This window comes from Mytilus californianus, unplaced genomic scaffold, assembly GCF_021869535.1.
Source record: "Mytilus californianus isolate M0D057914Y unplaced genomic scaffold, xbMytCali1.0.p SCAF_1, whole genome shotgun sequence".
Classification (NCBI taxonomy): domain Eukaryota; kingdom Metazoa; phylum Mollusca; class Bivalvia; order Mytilida; family Mytilidae; genus Mytilus; species Mytilus californianus.
In genome coordinates this window covers 90,139,607-90,157,499 of record NW_026262581.1, presented here as the reverse complement: position 1 = coordinate 90,157,499, position 17,893 = coordinate 90,139,607, and the positions used below count along the sequence as shown (strand labels likewise).

General features: G+C 31.5%; 3 protein-coding genes across 3 annotated transcripts in view; 1 reads left to right on the top strand and 2 right to left on the bottom strand.

Moving 5' to 3' along the window:
• Positions 1 to 5,192, bottom strand: part of LOC127738306 (SCO-spondin-like) — a gene marked incomplete at its 5' end in the record, with an annotated part of 56,167 nt that extends 50,975 nt beyond the window's left edge. Inside the window, 4 exons of the mRNA XM_052249511.1 lie at positions 1,703 to 1,894; positions 2,777 to 2,968; positions 3,992 to 4,183; positions 5,087 to 5,192. Of these exons, the coding sequence (XP_052105471.1) occupies positions 1,703 to 1,894; positions 2,777 to 2,968; positions 3,992 to 4,183; positions 5,087 to 5,192 (682 nt within the window). The remainder of the gene's footprint in view (positions 1 to 1,702; positions 1,895 to 2,776; positions 2,969 to 3,991; positions 4,184 to 5,086) is intronic.
• The window catches only part of LOC127709723 (NF-kappa-B essential modulator-like), a 238,806-nt gene that overhangs the window by 9,554 nt on the left and 211,359 nt on the right, over positions 1 to 17,893 (top strand). The gene's annotated exons all lie outside the window — the stretch shown is intronic.
• Positions 5,179 to 17,657, bottom strand: LOC127709976 (hemicentin-1-like). The gene is made up of 7 exons (XM_052215687.1): positions 17,521 to 17,657; positions 10,338 to 10,445; positions 9,529 to 9,578; positions 8,549 to 8,740; positions 7,930 to 8,121; positions 5,872 to 6,063; positions 5,179 to 5,278 (listed from the first exon to the last, which is right to left on the bottom strand). The coding sequence occupies exons 1-7, from the start codon at positions 17,574 to 17,576 to the stop codon at positions 5,202 to 5,204; spliced, it is 867 nt and encodes a 288-aa protein (XP_052071647.1). The 5' UTR covers positions 17,577 to 17,657; the 3' UTR covers positions 5,179 to 5,201.

Sequence of the window (17,893 nt, the reverse complement as noted above, 5' to 3'; positions counted from 1 at the left end):
CAGTATGTGTTTTGCTCATTGTTGAAGGCCGTATGGTGACACATAATTGCTTACATCCACGTCATTGGTACTCTGGTAGATAGTTTCATTGGCAAACATACCTCGTTTCCTTATTCTTAAATTAGGTGCTTGGGTATGGTAAGCAGTTCCTAATCCACAAGCAGCACTAGTCATGTTGCTGGTGATAAGTAGTTTTTTCTCAATATTTTATATTAGTCGTTTAAGTAAAAAATAAATGGTTAACTATTTAATATATAGAATTATATTAATCAATTAATATGCACATATAAACCAAATGATCATCAAACAAATTTCAAAGTATAATAGATAAAGTTTAAAGCAATAAGAACTTGATATCGACAAGAAAATTGAAGAAGTGTTTGAACGATATGGAATGCCCTAAGCTACAGGTAACTGCGACCATCTGTTACATTCGTGAAATAAGACTACCGCGAATACAATGCATAAGACAGTATGATGTAGAAAAAAGAAACTGCATCTTTGCACAAATATTATGCTAACAGAACAAACAATACAACGGCAGTCGTAGTTTCCCCCTGTTTCAAAAACTGGTAAATTCATTTTAGGCATCAAGGGGAAAACCTCTAAAGATCGGAGATTATTCCCTTTTTATATGCCATGAAAAAAATTAGGGGGCAAAAAGTTGTCGCTATGTCCGTCCCTCCATATGCGTGCCCGAAACAAATGGTTTCCGCTTGGTAGATAGAGTTTTCTTTGTTTGATTTAAATGTAACTTACATAGATGGAAGCCATATGTTTTAGTTGGTCCCTACAGCCATACAAGTATTTTTAACCAATTAAACACAAGGCAGATCATATACGTATGGCATTTTTAAAATTTTCTTTCATTAAATACAGTTCGGGGAGCATCTGTTGGCAGTGGCAAATTTCCACTTTTTTGAAAGTGGAAACATATTATCTTACGAAAATGTATAGAAAGTCATTTTGGTATTCGTTTTTATATAATTACGATTCAACACTGTATATAAAAATAGGATATACACTGTAATGTAAAGAGACTTCCAATATCTGGAGAAACGAGAAAAAAAAATTTGAACTCCAGCGGGTTCACAACTTCAATACGTGTGCAATCTGACCATGAAGTTTAAAGAATTTTGGTTGAAACTGTAGAAAACACTTTTATTATCAAACCAACTAAACATGACGAACCCTGATATCAAATTAAAGCTCTAACATGTATTGTTGACAAATAAATTAAACAAAATTAAAACCCGAATAATATACCCCAAGGTACAGATTGGCTTATCCGTATTTGGCTCAACTTTTCGGTTTTTATGGCTCTACAAATTCGTATTTAATTTGGCATACCAACAGTTTTAAATCGAGCGCCACTTATGAGTTTTATGTAGACAACTAATACACATTTTTGTTTAAGGGGTCAGCTGAAGCCCGCCTCCGGGTGCGGGATTTTCTCGCTGTGTTGAAGACCCATTGGTGGGCTTGGGCTTTTTTCTGCTCTTTGGTTGGGTTGTTGTCTCTTTTAGACATTCCCCATTTCCATTCTCAATTTTATTTTATTAGTCTGGTATCTTTGATGAGTTTATACACACCTTAATCATATGTAAAAATTGTTTGGCTGCTCTATAAAAAGATTTTGTTTTTAAAACTGATACTGTATGTAATATAAGATAAATAATATAAAAGGTATTGATTAAATTACTTGGACATGGCATGGAATTGCACAGGACTGCAGACGTATCGGTTGTACTTCCTACACACGGTTGTCCACCATATTTTGGTTCTGGGTTTGTACATGTCCTGTTATGGTTTCTGGACTTTGTTCCACCACCGCATGTTAAATTACATGATGACCAAGGACTCCAATTTCCGAATGCAGACCAACCTCCATCAACTGCAATAATATAAAAGACCTAACCTTGTAATGAGATCTAATTTTTTTGTGTAATGTTTGAAAATATAGTAATATCAGGATGACACTTTTTGATATTCTCATGTTTTGGAATTATATGATGATTGTATATCTTAAATACTTAATTTTCAAATTAAGTCACTTCTTTCTAAACTCAGACTGATTTAGAACTTGACATATTGTATTGAATTATGTCTATTGTTGAAGATCAAATGTTTATCTCTTCATGTTTTTGGTTTTTCTGATGTATGGATACTACCTCATTTGTCTATATCCCTTCATCTCCTTTTTTTTCAAACATACATTCAAGGCGAAATAAGACAATGAATAATGGGCAATGGTTGACCTTTTTGGCCGAATAAGGCGGACAACTTGGTGTTGAGGGCAGAGGTTTGATGGTCTCTGTTCAATTAAATTCACACGTCAGTCGTTTGAAAGTTTTCTGTATGGTTTGGACACTTGCTTTTCTTTAAATTAGTTTGTGGACATATGGTGATTTTCTTCAGTTAACTTAATGTTTCTGTCATTTAGGAATTTTATTTTAGACGGCAGACTATTTAAAAGTCTCTTTCAAATTAGAGTCTGGCGGTTTAGAGTTTAATATATTGAATAGACACTTTTGTTTTATTGAAGACATAATGTTGACCTTCATATGTCTTTTGATCTTTGTGGTCATAAGGTGTTGTTTCAGTAAAGAATTCCATCAATCTACATTAATCAAATCATCAGAATATCTGGTTGTTTTTATTTTGTAGTTCGGTTATTGTCTTTTTACTTCTGCATCACATTCCATGTTGTAATAAAAACTTATTAATAGCGTTAATATAAATGAAATTCAACAAATCGTCTAAATGGTTTAATTACTTGGACATTGTGTGGAACTACAAGAATCTGCAGTCGTTTCTGTTCTACTCCCGACGCATTGATTTCCGCCATAATTTGGAACTGGATTTGAACATGTCCTCTCTCTACTTCTAGTCTTCTTTCCACCACCACATGTGACACTACAGGATGACCAAGGGCTCCAACTTCCATAAGAAGACCATCCTCCGTTGACTAAAATAGACAATTTTGATTTGTAGTGTTCGTCGTATTGCCATGGCTGCAAATCACATTTTAAAACTTGTATCCGGAGGTTGTTAAAATTCCACTTTTTCTTTTTTTTTTATGTTCAGCTAGGTTGTTATTTTCTCTTTAAATTTAAGAATGACATAACACATATTGATAAGAACCATTCAATTTTACATCTTGATGATATAGAAAAGAAACATATTTTTATTTATCTGGTTAATTTCCAAACTCAAAATAGGTGACAGATTTATTGAAGAGAATGCTTTCTGTAATTTCGTCAAGAAATTTGAGGAAACTGAGCATTTAAGTAGAGTCTATACAGTTCAGACATTAAAAGGTAGACCAGGTTCTTTTTCTCATCATCCAAACGGGCATAATGCAAAAAAACATTTTTTGTTAAAACATAAGTATCATTCAATATACGGTAGAAACATTCAAAACTTGAAATTTAAAGATTAATCTATTAAAAATTAAGTATCATTCAGTGTATTTAAAAGTACCGAAAGAAACGTTTTTTTTAAATCAAGGGCAGATAATAAAATTGAATTAAAAAGGACAATTTGTGTGGATGTATTTTTCAACAAATAAGGCCCATTTTCCCTTATTTTTATTTGTTATTTCGGAAAATTAATGAAAAACAATTATCTTATTGCATATTAACCAAATCTATGGTTTAATGTTTCCTAAATAAAGGAATAAGGCAATATATAAGTTTCCCCATATAACCCATATATAAAATTTTCGTTGGTTTTCGTTAATTTCAATGTATTGAAAGAAAAAAAAGGTCCGTGACCACCTGTTTTTATAATCTAATTTGGAAGTACATTGAACAAGAATGTTGGACAGTAGTTGAAGAAAAATCGATCGCCGAACATTTAGACACTCCGGCTACATGAAGTGTCTGTTATGACGCATGTTCTATATGTCGTACACTTATGCTAGTGACTTTAAGGGGCCTAATCCCCTTATCATCTGTTCCCAGTGTGGTGTTCTTTTCATCTAACTCACCTGGACATAGTGATATGTTACATGGCAGTGAAGCAGTTTCAGATGAACTACCAACACATTGATTCCCGCCATATTTCGGTTCCGGGTTAGAACATGTCCTATTTCTATCTCTAGACTGTGCACCTCCACCGCATGGGACTGTACACGATGTCCAAGGACTCCAATTTCCATAAGAAGACCAACCGCCGTTGACTGAAATTATTTTCATTTTTTTTTTAAATTAAAAATAAAATATTAAGAATATTTACTGACTAATACTTTTGTCAAGAATTTTTTACTTGTAACCACTTTTTCCTAACTATAATGCAAAATTCCAATGTTTATGCTAAATCCCAGAGTGAAGCACATAACAGACCCGCTATTTATCATAAGATAAATGTGTTGTACTGTACCATAAATGCTTTATCTTTCAACTTAAAGAATGTTATTAAATGTTTTTGTCCTCTAAGATGATTTAGACTCGAGAAAGGTCGATTTACCGGTAAATTTACCGATTATGTCTTATACCCTATTTGACATATTTAATTGTTGCAAGTTGCAATTTGTAAGGCATGCTGAAATGAAACGCTTAATCTGTCTACAAATACGATCTCTCCAGTTTAGGCGATTTTTAAATTTGTTCTCCTCGTTTGTATATGAATTTACGATTTTTCATTATTCAGTAAATAAACTCATTAAAGATACCAGGATTAAAATCGTATATGCCAGACGCGCATTTCGCATAATGAAGATCGGTGGTGCTCGAATCAAAAAGAGAAAAAGGCCAACTATAGTACAAAATTGAAGCACATTGAAAACCAAAACGTCCGAAAGTTTTTTTTCCAGATATAGCCAAGGTGATCTATACCTGCGGTAAAAAATCCTTAGTATTTTGAAAAATTTAAAGTTTTATAAACAATTGATTAACATTTACAAGCAAATCAATGAAATTTCAGGTCAACACAGAAATGCTGACTACTGAGTTGGTGATACTCTCAGAGAGGAAACCTCCACCAGCAATGGTATCCACCCAGTGGTGCAAACTACTGTAACTTTTCCCCTAATATTCTATATTCAATAAACATACAACTAATTTCGGGGTTTTTTTTCACCAACCTGGACATGAATTTTTGTTGCATTGTTTATTTTCTACTCCAGTAGTAAGTCCAGGACATTGTTGTCCACCATGTAGAGGCTTTGGATTGGTACAAGATCGTGTCTTAGTCCTTCCCTAATCACCAGTACCACAACCTTTTGTACATTTTGACCAACTACTCCAACTTGTCCAAGAGCTCCAATTACCGTCAACTGATTATTGAAACAAAAGTTATAAATTTTTTTCTGAGCCTGACATATTGAATGTACACTTACTCATTGCTTATTATTGGAAATTTCTATTGCAAAAAACAGAATATTAAATGCCTATAGGTGGTTTCTACCATTTAAAGGGAGCCCTATAAATGATCATATTCAATATAACCTAAAAAAAATTGCAACGATAAATTTTAACAACATTTTAGAAGATTACGGCTGGACCAATACCCTTTTAATGGTGTAAAATAAGAAAAATCAAACAAGAAGAAAATTATGACTAAACCAAGGCCTAACCCCTTGCGACTAGATTGCATAGCAGACACTATACTAGTCGAAGAGATGTCATACTATTTCATATGAAATATTTACAGAATAGTTAGGTCTACTGAAAATTTGAAAGAAACCCATCTCGTATGGTTTGTCTTCATTTTTATGTATCATTCGATGCAATGAAAATAATGGATGTTATTTGTGTTTACAGGTTTATATTAGTCCTTTTTTTTTCATTTTATAAACAATTTTTCTCAAAATTTCGAATTTAACTGATACAAAATATGGAATCAAAACTAAATTACTTTTGCACCAACCTAGACATGGACTTGTGTTGCACTGTCTATTTTCTCCTCCAGTGGTAAGCCCAGGACATTGTTTTCCCCCATGTAATGGCTTTGGATTGGTACACAATCTTGTCTTATTCCTAACTTGATCACCAGTTCCACAATTTTTAGTACATATTGACCAACTGTTCCAACTTGTCCAAACACTCCATTTACCGTCAACTTAATTAATCAAACGTCAATCAAGTTTTTTTTTTACAATTTAATAGTTCGACATATTGATACAGTTAGATGCAGACCCAGCATCACATTAAGTAAACGCACGTTAACGCCGCATGCATATATTTCGTTAGTTAACTTCAGTTTTCGTGTTTACTAATCAACGCGCGTTTACTATAATTAGGTTAACGCGGTCAAAATGGAAATTTCTAATGTTTACCCGAGTAAACGCGCGTTACTCTGTGTCCGTTTAGTCAGTAGTAAACGGGCGTTTACTTCAGATTTCATAAGTTTATTTTTACGTACACTTAAAAGTAAACGGGCGTTTTACTACAGATTTCACAAGTGTATTTTTACGTACACTTGAAAGTAAACGCGCGTTTACTTTTCGCGTTAACTAATTGTGTAAATTATAAAATAAACTTCGTGTTTATTTGTACATTTTTTTTTTTATTTTGTTAAAATGACTTTTATCTTAATATTTTACGTATATGTGTTTAAACCGTAACAATTCAAAAACACTTTTAACTCGAAATATTAACTTTTATTAATTGCAAAAAAATCACTTCCAATAACTTTAAATAGCGGATTTTCTATATTTTCTATTCAAAAGTTACATGTACAAATATCGACTCACAAAAATATTTGAAAATATTATGCCAAAATTAAATACTGCAAAACTATGTGTACATGTACAATTATGTTGTATAAAGTATCATGAGAAATTGCTCAACATTTTTTACGGCAGATTCAACTAGGTTATGCTTCAAGAAACAAAATAGATGGCATATCGCACAGAAATTTGGTTCAAAGCCGTAGCACATTATCGCGGCTTTTCATCTAAAAGTTTATTATTGGTCAATTTATATTAAAGAGGTGTAATATCATTAAGTGTAATCGTCAATATGTCAATCTAAAATGGACAGTTGGTCTTTTTGATGTACCTTATCGTGTTATCGATATGTTAGGTCAGTGTATCCAGGATACGATGACAATCTGCGTTAACGCGCGTTTACAACAAACAGTAAACGTGTGTTTACTTTTTACAAAAATAGAAGACGCGCCTTTTTTCACGTTAATACGGAAGTAAACGCGAAAGTAAACTCCCGTTTACTTTTTACAAAATTAGAAGACGTGCCGTTTTCGCGTTAACGCGGAGGTAAACGCGAAAGTAAACGCCCGTTTACTTTTTATGTCTACTGAAGTTTCGGAGTTAACGCAGAGTAAACGCCGCGTTAACTTTTTCCGCCCGTCTACATGTAATGCTTAGTCTGCATCCAACTGTACCTTTCTATTGTTGTATACAGTATGGCAACGTCTGAGTGTTTTGGTTTGTTTTTATGTCACATCTAATTATACCCCAAATTCTGTCATTTATAGAATTTATATTTAGAAGCGTTTATTGTTTCTAATAGCAGACACCGATGTCATAGTAGGAGAAATGATTTCAAGTAATTTAGAAATCTACAGAAAAGTAATAGTCACTGCAAGTTTTAAAAAATTCATCGCAACGAAACAAATACATTTTGACTTTTATATCCAATGCAATGAATACATTTTGTAAAGATTTATTACATTTTCTATCGAAATTTTAAATACAAAGCAGGCATAATATACCTGGAGGACTATTAAAGTCAATAAGTAGGAGATAAACTGACAACGCAATGACAAAAACAAAAGCGACAAAAAGTAAAAACAAGTTCAAAAACTATATAAACTAAAAATTAGCACCAAAAACACCATAAAACACTTGAAGTGATTGCAGTTGCTCGGGAAGAGTAAGCAAATCCATCTTCACTAGCAGCATTCGTCATTTTGCTCATCGGAAGAAAAAATATAGAATCAATCTAAATATAAATTTGCACATACCTGGACATGGATTTGTGTTGCACTGTCTATTTTTTACTGCCGTGGTGAGTCCAGGACATTGATTTCCACCATATAGTGGCGTTGGATTGGAACAAGATCTTGTCCTTGTCTTAACCTGATTGCCAGTTCCACAATTCTTCGTACATGTTGACCAACTGCTCCAACTTGTCCAAGAACTCCATTTACCGTCAACTAAGTATTGAATCAAGAGTTATTCCGTTTTTTGACATTTAGAGATTGACATATTGTGTGGACACTTATTTATTGACTACATGTTTACTTCTGTATGTGGGTTTTTTTCTGTTTCTGTATAATTGAATTATATTATATGCACACCTTCTTTCATTAATAGTTTTCATATTAAGATGTGTTCGATTTGTCTGATAACAGACAATATAAAAGAAAAGTGTAGATCAATGCAAGTTTTAAGAATAAAGTATTTATTATAGTTTTTCTTTATTCGATTTGAGGTATAATTTGATGCAACGATGCAAATACAGCTTAATTTTTGTTTCCATGTGAATAAGGTTTTTAAAATTTTCTGTAACTTATCTTTGATCGAAATTTCACATTCAATTGATACAAATAAGGAATTAAACTAAATGTCTTTCGGTCGGACCTGGACATGGATTGGTGTTGCACCGTCTACATTCTATTCCAGTGGTAAGTCCAGGACATTGTTTTCCACCATTAAGTGGCCTTGGATTGGTACAATATCTTGTTCTTGTCCTAACTTGGCCACCAGTTCCACAATTCTTCGTACATGTTGACCAACCTCTCCAACTTGTCCAAGAGCTCCAATTACCGTCAACTTAGTATTGAATAACAGAATTTATTAATTATTGAAAATTAAATATAAAACTCATAAAATCTGAGGTATACATTCAACAGATTTTTATATTAAAAAACATGTGCAATATGTTATACCATTTAATTTAGAAATAAAGAACATTAAGAATTTCAAGTGATACAAGTACATAGGAACGTTAACATACTGCGGTATGTTAAGTGGTGTGTTTTTTGTTATCATGCTATGGTGAAGTTATTCGCGACTTTTATAAGTGTTTGCCACAACCAATTGTCTCAAGTCTTTACAACAAAATGATAAAAAAAAAATAAGATTTTTGAATAAACATATTACGTCAAACAGTCTAAATTTATAGATTATCTTTAAGAAGGTGATTAAGAATACAATTATTATGTTTACATTTACCATTGTTTGTTAATCAGAATCACTCAACTAAGCTATGAACCATTTTGGTTTCAAAAACTATGAAAAAAAACAAGGATTTTATAAGATTTTCAAATATGGCTTTTTGAACTATATGTAACAAAATTGTGAAAAGAAAAGTTGGGGTTAGCGGGCACATTTTTGTAATGGCAATACATGGTTAAATTCAGAGGACTCTGAAAATCTGGCAAAGAAAAAAAAAGAGGAGCAAACATCCTTAAGCTTGAAAATTGTAACCCATTTATTTTTTGAGTTACCGAGAATAAGGTGCTGTGGTGAAATAAGTTTTTAGTTGCGTTATTATCCTAGTATCTTCGTGCATAAATGAGTACACACTGTTAATGTTTTGCGTCTATAACAATTCTTACCTGATGGACATTTTCGTGTGCATGTTTTATAAGACTTGTAATAACGTCTCCTGTTAAAAACAAAACAACATGTAATGATTTTACGGAAATATTAATTAGATAAGGATATGTAATATAATTGGTAATGAGATAACTATCCTACAAACCAAAAGTAAAATAACAAAAATACCGAACTCCGAGGAAAATTCAAAACGGAAAGTCCGTATTCAAATGGCAAAATCAAAAGCTAAAACGAATGGATAACAACTGTCATATTCTTGACTTGGTACAGGCATTTTCTTATGTACAGCAAATGACCAAGATTAAATACTTGGTTCTTTTTTACAAAATGATTCGTGAAGTTAAGAAAGATTCTTTCATGATCGGCCAGTGGCTTTCAAATTATCATGTTCGTTATTGTTCTGAATCAGGGAATGGTGAACAAACTTTAAAAAAAAACCATCAGCATTAAATTCTATAAATGCTCTTCAAAAATACCCCTCTGTCAGTTTTGGATTAACAGGAAGTTGGTAAGCAATTGATTTGAAAACACATTACACAGTAGAGCATAATCCAACAAAGCTTGATACCAAGTTTCAAGAAGCCCTGATTCATAGTTCGTCGAGAAAATTTCTTTCATGACTATTATGCGGTAAGAATATATTACTTAGAAGTATTCGACAACCAGAAGTAGATATAAGGCAATACTGCCTTCTCAATTTTATAAAATATTGTTTTTGACGGTTTTGGAACAAAAACACATTTTTATTAGCCTTATTTAAGAACGTAAAAACTTATAAATTATTTGTCCATTTAATTCTACCAGTTACCTTGATCTTCGACATCTCTTCCACCCGAATGCTCCACATGCAATACTGTAATTATAGTATTCAGAAGACGTCTTTGAACATTGGTAAGTTTGAGTTCCTATACACACACTGTTAATATAAAACATACTTAAAACACAATTATTTAACTTCACAAACGCTATGGCTTTACACCGAACAAAGACATCACACATACCTTGAAATATTTCCAACGTCTTTGATTGTGCAAAAAAGCACGGACAGGTAGTTAGGATGGATAGCAGCAGGGAACCATAAAATGTGCAAGGCAAGAGCAATGTTATCCTTTATCAAAAAAGGGTATGTGATAGCCAATTAAAAGGTTTTTTTTGCTGCTAAATTAAGTATAAATAGAAATTCAAATCTTAAACACAACCTTCTATTAGAATGAAACGAGCATCGATAGGGGTATTTAATTCATGTTGTAGAAAAAATAACAGAAAAAGTTGTCTAATGACGATTTCCTGACGTTCGATTTGTGTTTTGTGTGCGGTTGAATGAAGGGGTTTTTATATGCATGATACAAAATAGTATTCAAGTTAAACACGTTTAAAGATTGTTGGGAAATTTTCCGTCACGTTCTTTAACTTTACACATATATGTCCTTCACGCCACCTACCGACATTGGGTATTATCTGTTATTAAGGGTTATCACAGGGGATATGAGATACTATTACCTTGCTTACATTTACGCCTTTTTGTTTCCATAGATATTTGTGTCATTGGCAATCATACTACATCTTCTTTTTTTCATATCTTATTAGTTGTTGATATTTTATTTAGATATTTAGAGCACATATCCCCTGTGACGCCTAATTAACAATTATATACTAATCAACAAAAGAAACGATACCAGGCAATGTACTTTCCATATATAATGTAATTGGATACACAGTACAAAGATAAATAATTGCCACATTGGTCTTATATTTACAGAGTGTTATTGTCTTATCAAAACCATTGATTTAAGGCAAATATGCGATATTTAATTTTTTTTTTTTTGCATTTTTTTTTTTATTTCAAAAATCGTTTTTTCACCCAAAAATTCAAATATCGATATAAGAACTTAAAACTTTAAACTTAAACATTGTCTGCTTAAAATTTTGAATGCCTTTGTGGATATTTGAATACTTAATTCTCATCTTCGAAATTTAGTGTCGACTTTGGTCATCATTTTTCCGCAAAATAAATTTGACCCCTGTGTTCAATAACACGGTATTTTCTCACTTTCCAATTTGGTCAGATTCTTTTAATCATCTGCATTTGCTTTGCAAATGAATGTTTTTCATCTAATAATTTAGTGGTTTTTCCTGTTTATTATATTTTATGATAAATTGGAGTTTAAACTTGTGTTTCGTTACTTTTGTTGACTAGTATATTATACTAGAGTGTCCTCATTTCAACATTAAGTTACAAAATTTAGATTGGGAGAAATCTCAAATCGGAATTTCGTGTTAATTTGATCTGTTGATACAATTTGTAATTATTTTTTGTTATTAAATATTTACTTATAGTGTGTTATATCTCACTATTTTTAATATATACCATCTTTGATAAGTATTTAGTATGACGATACATTTTCGCTTCTGTTCTCGAACTATCAACATTTTTTTTTATGTAAAAATATTTATGTACTCCATGTACTCTTTACAACAAAATTATTATATCTAAACCTACCCGCCATGTACTCTTTACAACAAAATTATTATAAACAAATTTAACTGTGTGCGTTATTTTTTTTAATAGCATTTTGTCCTAGGTTATAGTTGTCTTTCTGATATCATTTTACATCTCACCCCCATGTTTATTAATTTTGTATTTGCATTGTGTCATAAATCAAATTCACACGTTCAGTGTATGTTTACTTGTTTTTTGTTAATATGTCTTTTGATTAAGTTAAGTCATTTCAATTAATGTTTTATAGTGTGCCTTTCCATGTTGTGATGTTAAATTATTATTTCAGGTTAGAGTGAAGGTTGGTACCAGTGGTGGTCGTTAGTTGGTGTGGTTCATAAGTGTTTCTTGATTCTGTCAGTTTGGGGGCCCTTTTTAGCTTGCTGTTCGGTGTAAGCCAAGGCATCGTTTTGAAGGCCGTACTTTGACCTTTAATGGTTTACTCTTACAAATTGTGACTTGATGGAGAGTTGTCTTATTGGCACTCATACAACATCTATTGGGGTCTTAAACTAAAAACCAATATGAATTTTTCATTTTTTGCAAAAATGTAGTTTATTGTAGGCATTTTAAAAAAGTATAATAAAAAGAATGGATCACGGGGTTTTTTCTTGAGGTACAGGCTCAGTAAAATTATCAGATGTTGTGTAGATTATGTTTGGAAACCCCAATTTGTGTGATAAAAAGAAAACTAAACGATAAACTTTTTTGATAGAATATATGAGAATATAGGTCTTATAATGCGCTTTCGGTAAATAGAAAGAAACATTTGGGTCACTGAACTAGTTCTCTTGATACAAAACAAAAAAGGTAAATTCAAAACACGTTCCTTTATAAATGTTACATTTTCTGAGTTATCCCCCATTATATTGCAAAATTTAAAAACAAATACCGTGAACATGAATTTAATAAAAAAAAAACATTATTGCTTTCGTTTAGATGAAAAGACTTACAAATGAATTGCATACTTCTTTTGAAATTTGCACATTTCATTAAAGATCTAGACCGATTGTTTACTGCTGTGTTACAATCCAAGATGGCGTAAGACACCCGATCTACCTTAACTACCATTCTGGTCTTCAATTTTGTTCACATGGGATATGGGTTCATATCCCGTGTCACGGTAACCAAATTTCATGATTTGCAATGATATTTCACTCCACTATAAAATATAAGTATGTCCCTAGCTCGGTGAAAGGATTAAAGCAGTATCTTTATAGTGATTAAGGTTATAACACAATGTTGACTGCTGTACCCCTATTTTTGACATTTTTACCTATTATGTCTGTTTGTTTTGTTCACGCATCGTTGTCAATATAATGGAATTTGATGCGACTGTAATACAAGTGAGAGGTTTAGCTAGCTATAAAACCAGGTTCAATCCACCATTTTCTACATAAAAAAATGCCTGTACCAAGTCAGGAATATGACAGTTGTTATTCATTCGTTTGATGTGTTTGAGCTTTTGATTTTGCCATTTGATTAGGGACTTTCCGTTTTGAATTTTCCTCGGAGTTCAGTATTTTTGTGATTTTACTTTGAATTAGTTATTTGATCGTCATTTTTATCACACAAGTTTGTGTCAAACACACCGTCCCCCATCCTTATTGATTTTGACTTATTGGTTACTTTTGCTGGTGATTTGTTTGAGAAGACGATCGTGACGCATTCGAAAATTATATTATAATCCCCAGTAAAATGCTACATTCAAGGCATAAACTGCTTCCCATGACAAAATAACAGAATGGAGAGAGAAAAAACGAAAAACTTGATATTACTTTTTGTTGCAGTTTCATTATTTTGACATAAACATATAATTATAAGTATTGAATGTTTTATGATTTTTAAATCGTTGTTTGTTCGCACAAAATGTATTTGGTCAACACTTTAACACCACAATAAAATTACAAAAAAAAAGCATTTAATTTTCGATTAAAGATGCAAACATGAACAGAAAATTTCGATTTCAGTATTGCATTAAAACAAACAGTATCAGTCAAAGTAGAGAATGTACCACAAAAAGGCAAAAACGAATTGGACTTTCAAAAGAAAGTTTTGTTAATACTTAATTTTGAGAGATACATTTTTTGGCTCGGCATTGTACTTTATTTTGAATTGATCACCATCCTTGACCGTTGGTTGTTCCTTTTAAACTTATTTAGACTTAAAGTAATTGATTTCGGATAGTACGTCTTATCTTAGTACTAAGTACTTTGAGTGGATTGTTACTCTTAACTTGTAACTTTGTAAATTAAAAGTTGACAATATTTTGGTATAAATAATGACATTTGAAAGACAATTCTTATTATTATTTTATTTTTAAAAAATGAAGATTACAAAAATACAAATTCAAGATTTAAACAAAAAGGACTAAAATTATTGTTTGATACATCAAAATCTAAAATTCAATGTTGATGTCACACAATGATACTGTTTTAGAGTAAAAATTGTCTAATAACTCTGAACCGTATTCTATTGGCAACATTTCATTCTTCTGCGAATGTATTAATACACGTTTCAGACGCCTTTTTTTGGAAAGAAAACAATACAGATTATAGGTGAAAAACAAATGGTTTTCTCTTATTTGTCCAATTTTATGTAATTGTTAATGAAGAAAACAATTAAATTTTTCAGCAGGTTCTTTTTAAAAGTTTTCAATTTTAAAGATGATATTGCAAATTTGGCAGGTCACAGAAACGGAGTATCGACTTCTGTCCTCAGAGTAGAATAAAAAAGAAATGCTGCATAGATAAGTGATGGCTCTTCATAGTTTTCCCCTAAATTCTTTCAATGTTCAAATCTTCGCCCAGAACTGTAAATATTTTTAAACATTATTGACAAAGAACATATATATATATAATTGTAGTACACAATGACGATTTTTAGATTATATCATTAGAAGTAATCCACTTGGAGGTAAATCGGTTTAGGGAATTAGCTTCATGTAAACAAGAATTAACTACTGCGCAGTTCATCATTCTGTTTTAGTAAATATTTGTCTGGCAAGTAGTGTCAATTTCTTGTTACAACTGCGTATTATTATTTTTTTAAATGAAATAGATACTACATACATTTACGTATAATAGTTCTTGGTATCACTTACAGCAATGAACCCGTCTGTACTGTTTTCTGAACAAGTGGTGATGAGTTCATACCACTTAGCTTGGCAAAAGGTTGTTAGTTTAATCTAATAAACATTTAGATATATGTGTCTATATGTCCTACATTTATAAAATTTACTCATTTATTGACCAGTTGCCACATGCACATATGATGCATCATACATTGTTGACCAGTCAGACGTACGTAAGTAATAACACTTCGGGAATTTCAGGGATACGAATAATAGGAGCAGGGTATAAACTATCAAACCGCCATCCACACCATTAAAAAAGAAAGGCAATATTAAGGTCAACATAATGGTCTTTAACGACCACAAGTGTTCAAGCTTATTTTTTTTTGTCATTTAATGTGATATTGCAAATGTTGACAGAATGTCTTCATACGAATTTGCATAAAAAGACCCTCGAAATAAATGATAAGCTACACTTTTATGGATATTTATCATTGGCGTTGATGTTTTTTTTTCTTTCAGTGCTGAATACTTATAGTTATTCTAATTAAGGTTCTCATATACACATAGATATTTAAGTGGTTTTTAGAAAATTACAAACATATGGGGAAATAATTATTCTGCGAATTCATAGTAAAGATTCATATATTTTGGGAAATTGGAAAATAAAGAGGAAGTTTGTCCTACCGCTTTATACTTATAAATATGAGATATAACTTCCCGAAAAAAATATCAAAGTAAAGTCCACATTCTAAGTAGTATGCAGCACACTTCAGACCCAATCAGTGTTTGTATAAAACCAACAGAAAATTACAGCATATTTTAGCTACTTAACACACAAAAACTAGAACATTGTAATTATGCCAAAGCAGTATTCCAAATGAGGTGGATTAAGGCAACTGGTATTATACATAATTATAACGGAGTTTAACAATAAAGGAAAAAGGAGGTTTTTGTAATAGAAAATATTTAAAAAAAAACATCATATGCAACACAACACAATCGTGTGACTACCTGGCTTTCAGTTTTATTTTGTTCGAAATTCATAATTACAATGAAAAAACAAATCGTATTTTAAAAATTCGTTTACACTCATAATGTTATAATTGGTAACTTCTACGACGGTTTTTTAAATTATTTATTGATTATTTTATTTTGTTATTTTATAAAAAAAAAGCAAAGGAACAACGCTTTTATTTTTGTTTGTTCTTCATCTTAAAGTCATAGTGAGGCCTTCAACACGGTGCAAAAATGTTTTCACCTTACTGTAAGTTTAAACGGAATTCTTCGCAAAATGATTTTGATAAACTTAGTAAGGTGTCAGGGCCCGTATGCATAAAGCTACTTAAGTTAAGATTTGTTCCGAACGGACGGATTTTTCTACATGTCCTACGATAAATTAGTATTACGATTAGATATCTTAACTTAAGTGTTTTATGCATACGGGCCCAGACCATCAAATCGGGCTCAGTTAAAAAAGAACATACTGGAAAGTAGTACATATTTAAAACAAAATAGTTCCTACGCATAGGTGTAAATATGAAACCATGTAGTGTTTTTCTGTCTTTTTTTTATCATTTAGTCAGTTTTGAATTTACGACAACAAAACGTCCAAAATGACAGTTATCTGTGAGGAGTTTACAGATATAGTCGGAACTTACAGAATTTGCTTTAAATAGGCAAATTTCTTCAGTCTTTTCACAACTTGTTTTGATTTTTTCGTTTAAAAAATTATATGATACCGCCTGTAATTACTTTTCGATTTTACCATGACGTCATTAACGTGCCATAATGGATACGTTTGATGAAAATTCATTTCCCCATTGCAAAGATTTTTGTTGCATTGAATATGATCACAGCTTCACCAGAAAAATATTTGATTCACATCAATATCTGTACCTACTTCCTCTATTATATAATATTATATTATATAATATTTTGGGCAAGACTGTTGCATCTATTTTCACAGTACTGAATATAAAACGATCATTGCTTGCATTTTTCTTTCAAGCAAATTTGTAAGACAAATTCAATTGTTATATTAAAGATATTGTCGCGATGTTTTTTTTTTTAATTTTAGTAATAGACTTATCATAGTTTCTAATTTTTAAATCAATTTCGGGGAATACAATATGGTCGAACTATCTTTAATAGTTCGACACATTTTTGATTATTTTACATTAATCAATCGGAAATGTATAGAGCAACAACATATCAATTTTAAGAAAAATCTAATTTATATAATAGATAGGTTATTGATATTTATATAAAGCCAATTTTGAGAACGTTTTCAACAGAATTAACGGGCATTATATTTACTACAACTTAACCTTAAGTCAATGTACGTGTTAGCCATTAATACAGATATTGGAACATGCAACACTAAAACTTACGAAAACGAACATTATTTTAGTAACTCACCTATTTACAACTGTAACGGTCGGTAAAGTAATACAAAACAGAATATCTAATCTCATTTCAAGTTTGTTATTTTACAGGCACAAGTTACAAGTTACAAGTTACTGTTTAGAATAAATTTAACATGTGCCATGTTATACTCTTCAAACAAGTTTGAAAAATAATGCAATTTGATAATTATATAAAATACTTGAAGCAATTTAATTTACTGTCCATCCGGAGATACTTGACCGAGTTTCATCCCTTTGAATATTACATGTCAGGAAATTGTTCATTCATATGTTGACAATAAAAAGTACTTAAAGTATGAAGACCGTTAGTTTTCTCGTTTAAATTGTTTTACATTTGTCATTTCGGGGCCGTTATAGCTTACTAT

Excerpts from the sequence above, each read along its gene's own strand:
- LOC127709976 (XM_052215687.1), bottom strand. The coding sequence starts at position 17,576 with ATGAGATTAGATATTCTGTTTTGTATTACTTTACCGACCGTTACAGTT. Across the intron at positions 9,579-10,337 it reads AAGAGATGTCGAAGATCAAG|GAGACGTTATTACAAGTCTT; the intron begins GTAACTGGTAGA and ends TGTTTTTAACAG. Across the intron at positions 5,279-5,871 it reads CAACACAAGTCCATGTCTAG|TTGACGGTAATTGGAGCTCT; the intron begins GTTGGTGCAAAA and ends TTCAATAATCAG.